The sequence below is a fragment of the Varanus komodoensis genome, unplaced genomic scaffold, assembly GCF_004798865.1.
Source record: "Varanus komodoensis strain SLA01 unplaced genomic scaffold, ASM479886v1 scaffold60, whole genome shotgun sequence".
NCBI classification, from domain to species: Eukaryota; Metazoa; Chordata; class Lepidosauria; order Squamata; family Varanidae; genus Varanus; species Varanus komodoensis.
The window spans coordinates 188,200-199,746 of record NW_025336223.1 but is presented as its reverse complement, the minus strand read 5'-3'; the positions used below and the strand labels follow the sequence as shown (position 1 = coordinate 199,746).

At 41.4% G+C, this 11,547-nt stretch overlaps 1 protein-coding gene across 1 annotated transcript in view; it reads left to right on the top strand.

The window, feature by feature from the left end:
- GPR156 (G protein-coupled receptor 156) overlaps positions 1-4,660 on the top strand; it is a 26,315-nt gene extending 21,655 nt beyond the window's left edge. Inside the window, exon 11 of the mRNA XM_044449652.1 lies at positions 3,377-4,660. Within this exon, the coding sequence (XP_044305587.1) occupies positions 3,377-4,660 (1,284 nt within the window). The remainder of the gene's footprint in view (positions 1-3,376) is intronic.
- Positions 4,661-11,547: the final 6,887 nt, after the last annotated feature.

Genomic DNA, 11,547 nt, shown 5'->3' with positions numbered 1-11,547 from the left:
TAATAATAATAATAATAATAATAATAATAATAATAATAATAATAATATATACCCATGGTGCATGGTGGTCAGGCAGATATTCAAATAGACAGTTGCCCCGAAAGAAAGCTGCCTTTCAGCTCTTCCTCAGCCAAGTAAGAAGAAGCAGTTTTCTGCCAGGCAGTTTGTCAGTTTCCATGCAGCACCTGCTCTAGCAAATAGTTATCCCATTCAAGGCCAGAGTCATTACCAAATGACTTCAGTTAGCAAACTGTATAGAATCCTTGAAAACTGTGTAACAGTTCTTCAGTAATTATTAACATCTATATGCTAGCCTTTCTGCTAAAAGGCCATCAGTGTGGTGTTCATTATTTAAACAAATTATTTTAAAAGGTGAGCTTCCTGGAGGTAAATAATGCCCACTCATGGAAATAGAATGCTAGATTTAGTTTGAGCCTGTGGAACAATTCTTAAGAGTAAATGTTTTGCTTCTAGGTAGCGGGTGCTCACAACACTATATTACAATAGAAAACCATCCTATCTCTGACATGGGACTTTAGGGATATGAATAACTGCAGGCCCATTCTGACTGATTCATCAGTTTTGCTTGTAATAAGTGCAACTCTAATCCTTGGGATTAAATCTAATTTAAATAAATGGATGATATTTATGAGTAAGCTCAGCTGCTTAGGGAGAAAAATCTCATCTTTTGTGAGATCTATGTATGATCCTAAATGGGATTATTTTCCCCTTCTAAAGTTGGAAGTTTTTCATTTGAAAAGATGGATGTCTATACTCTGCATATGCAGCAAAGTGAGGTGACAGGATTGATTACAGCACTTCATGTTGCAGGTGGAGTTGTTCCTTTTAATGCTGAAGCATGTTTAAAAAGACACTTTTCACATGTAAACAGTATGAAAAACTAGCATACCAAAGATAAAAAACTAGCATACCAAAGAGGAAAATTATAGCCTGCCCTGTTTTTTGTTGTGCTATGTTTCTGCTCACAGGGTGTTCCTCCCACATTAAAACTCTGATTCCTGTCTTTATTCAGGAATTTATTCCTGAATTCTTTATTTATTCTTTATTCTAATAGAATATACAACTGCTAAGTAGTGCTGCATGAATAGATCCTGTGACGCCAGCGCCTGAAGAGTTAGAACTCCTCCTAGCTGACTTCTGAATATTCTTCAAATTGTTTGTGTTTTCTTTTAAAGCCGCACATTGTCTTGGTCCCACATAACCTGTTATTCTACAGGAATGCCTTCTCTCATACCAACCTGTCATTGTGTGGTGGTTTGTTTTGGAGAACCTTCCTCAGGGTGCCTCCACCAAATTTTGCAGAGCAGGTGTTAAAAGAGAGAGTGCACTTTCTATGTGGTAGCAATCCATCAATAGCACCCTCTTCCCTGGTGGGCTCATGTTATGTATTTTTGGTACTATAGAAACATAGCGAGTCAGAAGGGGCCATCTAGTCAGACCCTGGCTCAAGCAGGCTCTGCTAATGTGATATCCAATATGCAGTTGTTCAATCTTTCATAGCCCTCTATAAGATGCCTGTAAGCCTCTGTATTCAGAGGATTCTGGGCAACCCCAAAGGAATGCGTCCTAAATGTGTGCAACAGCCTTCCCCTTTCAGATGGGGGGAACCCAGCAGTGGGATGCAGTCCCATCCAATCCTAAACATCAGGAAATAGGACATCCAGCCTAAAACCCAGTTCCTTTAGCTTTGCCCCATTGGATCATGTCCTTCCCTCCATCACAGGGGAGAACAGATGATGAACCTCTACCTTGTGACGCCCCTTCACATACCTGTATGTTGCTATAAGATACCTTTGGAGTTTCCTCTTCTCCAAGTTGAAAAGAGCCAGTTCCCTCAGCCATCTCAGATGGCATCCCCCACAATCCTTGTGACTCTGTGCTTAATTGATTCCAACCTTGCTATGTTGCTCTTTTAATGTGGTGCCCAGAACTGGACACAGTACTCCAGTTGTGGGTGCACCAGAGTCTTACAGAGTGGTGCTAACACCTCTCTCAATCTGGAAGCCACGCCTCTGGCTATGCATCCAAGGGTGGCATTCGCCTTCTTAACTGCCACATCACACTGCTGGCTCATGTTTAACCTCCTATTGACAAGTAACCCAAGATCCCTTTCACAAGTACTGCTCTCCAGCCACATGTCCCCCATCCTGTACCCCTGGCACCAATTACTCAGTCCCACGTGCAAGACCTTGCACTTATCTGCACTGAACGCTATCCTGTTGTCCTCTGCTCACATCCACAGTCTGTCCTGATTCTTTTGGATCTGGAATACCTGCTCCTCCACTGTTACCCCTCCTCCATGTCATTAATAAAAAGGTTGAACAGAATCCAACCCCTGGGGGATTCTGCTTGTCACTGGCTGCCATCCTGATGACTCCCCACTGATAATTCCCCTCTGCTTGCAGTCCATCAACCAAGCCCTAATCCATTGCACAATGCATCAATCTATCCCAAAGCTCATCCATTTCTCAACCAGAATATCATGCTGGACCTTGTCAAAGACCCTACCAAAATCCAGGTAAACCACATCTACTGTGTCCCTCCAATCTAGCCACCTTGAAACCCTGTCATAGAAATCCACAAGGATTGTCTGCCAGGATAAATTTTTGCGGAAGCCATGTTGTGTGACTGCCAACCTTCCTTCCCTATCCAGGGTTTCTAGAATCATGAGCTTTTCCATTTTCTTTCCCAGAATGGATGCAAGGCTAACTGGCCTGTAATTCTCCCTGTCCCTTCTGCTACCCTTTTTGAAGATGGGGCCACTGTAGGCATCCTCCAGTCTTCCAGAACATCTCCCATTTTCCATGAAACCTCAAAAATGGAGGCCAGTGGACCTTTGCCAATTCTTGAAGTACCCTCATGTGTAACCTGTCAAGACCAGGGCTCTGGGGAGCTCCTCAGTTTCTAGGGAAGTGACTCCAATCTGTGTCCCCATAACCCCAACCTCATCTGGCCTCCCAGGCACATCTTCTCCAACCTGCTTAGGAGAGAATACAGAGGCAAAGCAATCATTTAATGCCTGTGCCTGTTCCCTTTCGTCACTTATCATGCCCCCCTCTGCAAGCCTACATGTTCAAATCTAATGAGATTAAAGAATTGATATTGTAATTTTCTAATTTTATAGCTTGAAAAGATTAGGTACTTTTATGGCTAGGTATATTATAAACCACTTGATAATTTCTGTTGCAGTATGTGCTTATTGAATGCATAGGTATCATGTATTTGTCACTGCCAAGTTCATCAGCTCATTCTGCTGTATACACAGTGAGGCCCAACTTTGGGTTTTTTACTTCCACATCCTCACTTTATGAAAGATTGTAATGGTGTTTTGGGGTATTTGCTTTGCTCAATACAGAAAGATACAGCAATTGCAAGCCTTCAGGAACAAGTGAACAATGCCAATGCGAAGCTGATGATACTTATGGCTATAGAAGGTAACTGCCAAGCTGTGGATTCTTCATCTCCTCCTCCTCCTCATGCAATGCAGGCTCACTGTACAGCCAACTGTTCATCCATAGCAGCTGAAAACTCATCAAGAAATCCCTGTGCAGCTGGCCCAGAGCTGAAGCCATGGCAATATTCTAAGTGCTCAACTTCACAATACAGAGAGGGGTGGTTTAGTAAAAAAGATTGCCTTGATCATTTAGAATGGACAAAGCAACAAAACATACCAGAGGAATGTACTTCTGAGTGCAGAATAGTAAATGAGTGCAAGATAGATAATGATTCAAGCGTTAAGCATAGCCAAAATCAATGGCTCTCTCAATATACTACTTCACTTCATATGGGTACCCAGCCTGATTCACTCAGACAGAGTTTCTCTGCACTGAATGGAGAAGCAAAGCAAACATGTACTTCACCCACAAACCAAAAGCAGCTTTCAGGAATCTGTTACGTGAACAGTGAAAAGTTTGAAGAACTCTTGCAAGAGTCAAGTATGAACTGCAGTTTCCTTGCCAAAACACCATCCAGGGGGCCTGAGCAAGATGCAGATCATGAAATACACATTGTGGGGCAGCCTCAGGAGATACTGGCAAACTTTATGAAGCTTAGCCCTTACAAGACAAGGCAGGAAAAGAGCATTCCCCTCCACTCCACTTCCATGGCCCCCAGTTCTTGGTGCAATGGCAACAAAACATCCAGCAGGACACAAGAATACTGCAGAGATTTAACAGAATTTTCTTGGACTGCAGCAAGTAAACCCAAGGATGGAAGTTGCTTGCCTTCTTTGTCATCCGTAGCACTGAAGAAAACACTTCACTGCGAGGCTGCAAACTGGTCCAGACTTTCACACAGTAGGGGACTCTTAGATGAAATGGAGGATTGTGTGTCCACATTTTATCCCAGTCACTCCAGCTGTCATCGGGAGCAGGGTTTTCTGACACACACAGACCTTGACCCCCTTCCCTCGGAGCACCTTGATACTGATTCTGAGAGCAGCTCCTCTTGTGGGATGCCCCACTGTCACCACAGGCAGTGGTGTGAACTTTGCCACAGCAGCCTGTCTTCCTCTACGGACAGCTGCACCACTGGTGCAGACCCACAGCCTGGCATGGCTGCAGAGCACTGCGTAGAATTCCGCAGCAAGTCTCAGCCAATTGTGAACTTCAGTGAGGATCTGGAGCCCACCTATGTGTAAAAGGAGGTAACATATCCATTGCCATTTTCCTGTAGTGGGAGCGGGTATGCTCAGGTGGGTGGCTTTTCCTCTTCGCTCCAAGTTTGCACGCGACATCCTCAGTGGGGAGAGTACTACTTCCTCTTCTAGTCCGGCCTAGCTCCTAGTGACAGGTAGGACAGTCATGTGTCCTCTTTTACACAGAACAGTCCTCTGTGTGAAGGTCTCTATTTTGAGGGCATTCTCTGTTGGAATTGCTGTCCCATCTAAGTCCACTATAAAGATAACAAATCATCGGGAAGGACAGCTGGGCTATGAAGTTGCTCAACCTGGTACTCGGCACACAGGCACCTGGTCAGTCTTCCACACTATAAAATCACCTGGTCAGTCTTCCACACTATAAAATCATAGGATAATAGAGTTGGAAGGGGCCAGGGGCCACTGGATGCAGCCCCTGCTTAGTGCAGGACTTCAAGTTTTGGTTATACCAATCAGTCATATTCACCCTCCTGCATTAGGAGTTCAAGTTCATGCTCTTTGTTTCCCATACTCTGGGTGTTAGTATACAGACACTGAAGACCACATACTTTAGCTTTTTTCCCTACAATTTTTGGAAGGTTATTATTGGCTTGCTTTCTCTGTTGTGGTACATAAGCCTTTGTTTGCTGTTACGTTCAACTTCTCCTTTCCCTGTAAGAATAAGCGTAAAGCCCCCCGATAAATTTCTTTATGCTGTGGCCAAACACATTCTTTCCAGTTCTTGCAAGGTGCAGCCCACTCCTTGCCTACAGTCCACCTTCCAGGAAGTGTAGCTCATGGTCCCAAAATCCAAATCTCTCACATTGGCACCACCTTTGTAGCTAGACATCCAGCTAAATATTTTTCTTTTCCTGACTATTCTTCCAAGAACTGGAAGGACTGAAGAAGGAACTATCTGGGCTCCAAAGTTTTTGGCTTTCCTCCCTAAAGCTTCCAAGTCTGACGTGATTTCTTCAAAGTTCTGCTTGGGAGTGTCATTTGTTCTCACATGTATAAGGAGGAAGGGATACATGTCATTGAGTTTTAAGAGCCTTGGTAATCTTTCAGACATATGACCAATCTATCTTTTATGTTCTGTCTAAAAACTCTTCATCTTTTATTATTTTGAGGGTGGACACTCACTGCTCCTGCACTCTCACCTTTTCTTCTAACAGGGCTTCCAAACTGCACTTGTTGCGTGTGTAGGCCATGTTGCCCTCAGGCAAGAAAACAGACATTGCAGGTCACCTCCACTGTAGAGCCTTCTCAGTCCATTCTTTCTGCTGCCTTTTAGATTCTACTTAGTTGGGCCTGTTGTAGCTACCAGCACTTTCTCCTGTCTTCCCTGAAGGTTAACAGTGAAGTCCTACCTATGTGTTACAAGGAAGAAAACTGGGAAGGGGGGAAATAAGGAGAAACAAAGAAAAAGGGAAAAAAGTTAGGGACCTCCCCCTTAACCTTCCCCACTGAATTCCATTGCCAAACTCCTGTTGCTCTCCCTGTTTACTGACTCTGATTGTTTGCTGTGTAGGAGCTTGGCTGCTTGTATCCCACAGTCCCTAGACCAGCTGGGTCAGCTTCCTCTAATCTGCTCAGCTGGGAGTCAGAAACCAATCTATGCTGAGATGTATTGTATTTCTGTTCCAGTTACAGAAATAATGCTCAGATTTGCATCTATATATCTATATCTTCATATGAATGTTTTATGCAAATATGTAAAAATAGTCTTTCAGTACCAAATATTATTCAGCTGGCTTGGTTTGGATTACAGATTGATTTTTAATTTCACTGAAAGACTAGTCAATTTGGAAATAGCAGACCTTGAAGATGGAATACATAATTATTTATGGACTTGAGAATCTATCAAAAAAGCATTGACATCAAACAATAGCCATGTACTTAGAGATGGTTTAATATAAATTTTGTATTCCACAAGAAGAAATTTTGAAAAGTTGATTAAACATCAAGAAGGACATTTAGTCAGATGAATCTACAAAACAAGTGCTCCAATATGACACTGAAACTCAGCAAGTTAAAATATTTTTGATTAGTTAGATGAAAAATCTCGCAGAAGAAATACCACCCTGTCAATTGGAAGCCCTATGGATGAAGGATATAAAATTTACTGCCAGCCAACCATTAAGAGAACATTAGTATAAGATGTATTTTTGGTGGTATATTACCCCAAAAGATATGCAGGAAATGAGTAAGAATTATCATGGAAAATGTTGGAAAAGTAAGGAAATAGATGGGACTTTTTACCATATGTGGTGGACATGTATCTGTTTCCATTTTTTTTAATTATCACATGTGGAAATGCAGACAATTCACAAAATTAATTTTCCTATGAATGCTAAGAAAATGTTACTGAGTATTATACCAGAGATTCTTCCAAAGATTGCACGAGAGCTATTTAAATATTTGATAACAGTGGTAAGAGATACAATAGCATTAAAGTGGAAAGCAGGAGACTGTCCAACTATGGAAGAACTGAAAAATAAGCTAGCTGAATATGCAATAATGACAAAATTATAATTATATAAATAGAAGACCTGCCAAAGAATTTAATGAAAAATTAAAAACTTATTATGAGCAATTTAACTAATATTTAGGAAAACAGAATCTGTAAAAGTATCATTAGAAACATGGATTTCATGCTAAACTTAAGACATTATTTACAACTGATCTGATAAATTAGATTAATCTGTTGTTAGACTTTAAGTGAGAACTGATTGATTTAATTGTGGCTAGAGGAGACAGGAATTTTCGCTTTCTTAGGTTAGATCTTGAAATTACACGCTATATTTCTGTAATATTCTTTGGTAATTTTTCCTTTATATTGTGTGTATGTGTGTGTCCTTTCATTATTTGTATTTTTTTTTCTTTTTAATGGAAATAAAAGCATATATTAAAAAAAGAAAGTTTTTTGTAAATATGTGTCCTCTTTTTGAATGATTAAAAAATGCCCCCCCCCCCCATGTTGGAAGAATTCCTCCAAAGCTTTGTATTCTATCTCACATTATTCTGGTCTTCCTTTCTAATACCTGACCTTGGGGGTAATTAGGAAGAGAGGGAGACTTAGAGAAAGAAACAAAGCAAGAACAAAATTCCCGTGTTTTCAGAGCCAGCATTGTCTGCCAGCTCTTAGAAGGGTCTTTGCTGGATTGGATGAAAATGGGGCTTTGTCCTACACCCTGAAGCAGCCAGATGTACCTGCAACAGAGGGATGGCCTCTGAAAGAAACCCAGAAGACAAAGTATCTGAATAAATAGAACAATCACTGTGTGTGGGCACTTAGTTTCCCCAGCTGGTAAATATATTGCTCCTGAGAATTTCAAGATGCAGTAAGTTTAGCAAACCTCGAGGAGCACACCAGCCGGTTGAGGTTCCTCCCTTCCCACTACCTACAGATAGCTGCTGCATCCTGAATTTTATAAGAGGATCCATCAGGTCTTCACAAAGAACCTCTTTCAGGTTCTGGAGTAGTTCCTTAGATCTTAAGAAAAACAAAGAAAATGTCTGGACACTTTTCCTCACTAACCACAGGTGCAAATGGAATCTTTGCTTCACTAAGGCTTGCAGGTGAAAGATGGTGGGGTCCCTCCGCACTCCTCCATTCTCTCTCCTGCACAGAGCACTGAGGCACCCCTGTTGGTACATCTCAACATGCATTTCACTTCAGAAGTCTTTTGGGTGGGAAAAGACCTTGGCTAAACCAGACCATCCAAATTCTGCTACCTCTTGATTCTGGTGCAAAATGCATCCTTAAGTTTCCAGGATTCTTTTTCTGAATTTGGGGCTGAATAGGGTACAGCAGCAATGTTTGACAATATGGCTAATGGAAACTGACTTCTTGTTAACAAAAGAGTGTTGGAGTTGTCCTTGTAAAAGTTATAGTTTTATATTTTGAAATATAGAAATCTTTGCCTCCCTTCCTTTACCACTGCCCCCAAATATCCAGGGTGTTTTCCATTCAGGTTCCTTCTAGGGGAAAAGGAGACATGTCCCAGGATATGCAAATGAGTCACAAGCCTGCAGGTGGAAGACAGTATATAATTAGTTCAAATCCACAAAATGTATCAGCTTGCTGACTGTCTGGAATGTGGCTCATTCCTCTTGCTAGGGGCTTCAGTGAATGCATACTGTTGCAAATGTAATCTTGCTGGAGACATGTAAATTGCCACCAGCTGCTTCTCCAATTGCTATTCAAATACTGGGCTAGATCACTCATTGTCTTTCTAGAATTTCCTACCACAGACTGTAAAAGCAAACATTGAAACCTGTCAAATTCTGTAACTTCTGATTCTTTTGTATTTTTTCTGTCACTCCAGCTCTTGATGCATTATGATGTTTTCCTGATGTTTCTTGATGTTTCTGTATTTTTCTTGTGTGCTTCTATATTGTTTTTGAGTACCATCCATTCAAAGTTTCCTTCTCCTCCCTGTAATATGCATGTGATGCCAACTGCATGTGATACCAGTTGTGCACCAACTGCATAAAACACTCAGTATATGCTTTGTTTCTTTGTAGTCAGTCTTACACTGGCTACTCCTCAGCACTGTTGCTTTTAGAATACCTGTTTGTTGTTAATAAACTGTTTGACTGTATGCTTCCTTTTGGATCCAGACATTCAATTTTTGCAGGTCTGAAATTCTGACAAGTATAAAATAGCATCCTCAGAAATAGGAATTGTTACAGATTTGGCAATTTGGTCATCTGGTTCTTTTTTTTCTCTGCATTTTTAATCACACAAACACTGCTGCATGTAAAGGTAACTGCAAGGCAATCAATGTGTGTAAAGACCATTCTAAACCTGACTTTATATGCTTTTTGGTGTCAGCTAAAAACCTTTTTATTTACCCAGCATTTTAAAGTTTAAATAATTTTAATCTGGTTTTATTCATATCCTCAGTTGCATTTTATATCATTATTATAGTTATAGATTGTTTATGTTTATTGTTTGTTTATATTATACTGTAAGCCATCCTGAGACAATTGGTTGGTATAAGACAGGATAAAAATGTTCTAAATAAATAAACTTCACATGGGCAAGAAATTTCCTTCTATGCTTAAGAGTTTCTTTTACTAAACGTTCAGTCTTGGCATAAAAATGACAACTTTGTAGTCTCAGGATTCAAAGCATGGATTTTAACCCTGCTCAGAATCCAAGTGAGAAGGGGGGGGGGGGGGGGAATAAAATCTCTGGATGAAGAGGAAATTTGTCTTGTAGATTTTTTTCCCCTTACTCTCCTGGTGGCATGATGCATGTCCCACAACATTGCTGCTTTTTGCTATACTTTAGAGAGCTTGCCTTCCTTAAAATATCCCCCAAACCCCTTCTTAAGAGTGCTAAAAGGGTCTCTACAAGACAATGTAAACTTTGAACACTGTAAATTTTCACTCTTCATGAACTCCCTTGCCTCATTCCACAGGCAATGGTTCTAAATCCTTCGTGACTCTTTTGCCAACATTTTTGTCTTTGTAGCACAAGACTCCTTTTGGGTGTTAGTCCAGGTCGCCTCTGCAACTTTGTTCAAAGATTTGAAAGCAAAGAAAATAAAACTTCTTCTCTAATAGTCAGACCATTCGTCCATCTGGGCCTGTGTGGCCTACTCACATTTGCAACAGCTCTGCAAGATCTCCAGAAAAGAGAAACATGACCCAGGACATTTTGCATAACTTCACCAAGTCAGGCTAGTACAAATACACTCCAAAGGAAAAGAAATGCAACAAGGAACACTCTTGTAAGCATTCCAGGTCACTGTGTGAGTGATTGCTTCTTGGAAGAACACTGTTAATTTTCTATTGTTTTTATTTAGTTGGTTTTTTTAAAGGGGGGGGGTTAATCCTAATTTGTAACAGATCAGATTACTTACTGGTGAGACCAAGGTTCAATATACTGAATCAAAGAAAAAAAATCTTAGAAGTAATGGAAGAACTCAGAGAGATTTTAACAATAAAACAAGTAGTCCTGATTTAGCAGTCCATGCAAATGAACCTGGAAATCCCCCAGCTACACACTTCAGACTTTAAAAGTAAAGTAAATGATTCTTTTCCTGATCTTTAGGGGGAGTACAAACCCCTCTAGAATCACCCACTTACAGTACCTGCATCTAGTCTCAGCTTTTTGGCCTTCATCTAGCCCAATGCAGGCAGTGGCTCAGAATGCCCACAGCCTCTCTCGGGTATGAGGACAAGGGGAGAGAGAACAGGGTGTCATCCATATAGGAACATTGGCAGTCAGTGTTGCCACCTAGTGGCAATGAAACAGGAAAACAGCAAGATGAGAATGTAGTTGCCAATAATCGTAAGACTTTAATCTCCATGCCTAGACTGTTCTGACCGGGGCAGCTCAGGACTTCATGGCTTCCATTACGGCCATGGGGCTGTCTCAACATGTTGTTGGTCCAACCCAATGATAATGATCTGAATGTGAGAAACTTGCGTTTAACTCCTTTGTCATGGTCAGATCACTCCCTCAAAAGGTTTGAGCTCGGAGTGGCCTTTCCCTCTGTAAGGGTGCAGACCCCATTAAGATGGTCCACCCCTGGAGCCATTTGGATCCTGATGGATTCCTGAGGGACTTTCCACTGGCACTTCTGTTGATGCTCTGTTGATGCATTTGTGGAATGAGGAAATGAATCGACACGATCACTCCTAAGTTTCCTTTCCCACCAGGCAGAGCCCACTCATCACCATGGTATGCACCTGAGTTACGGGCAATAAAGCAGGTTGGGAGCTGATTAGAGCACAGGTGAAGGTAATCTCAAGATGAATCTGAACACACTTAACGCACTCATTATCAAGCCTATGCTGTGGAGGTGAGTGTGGCAAAGAAGTAATACCTCTCTGCTTCCCTTGCCTCCTCACAGTGCCGTCCAGTGAAGCTT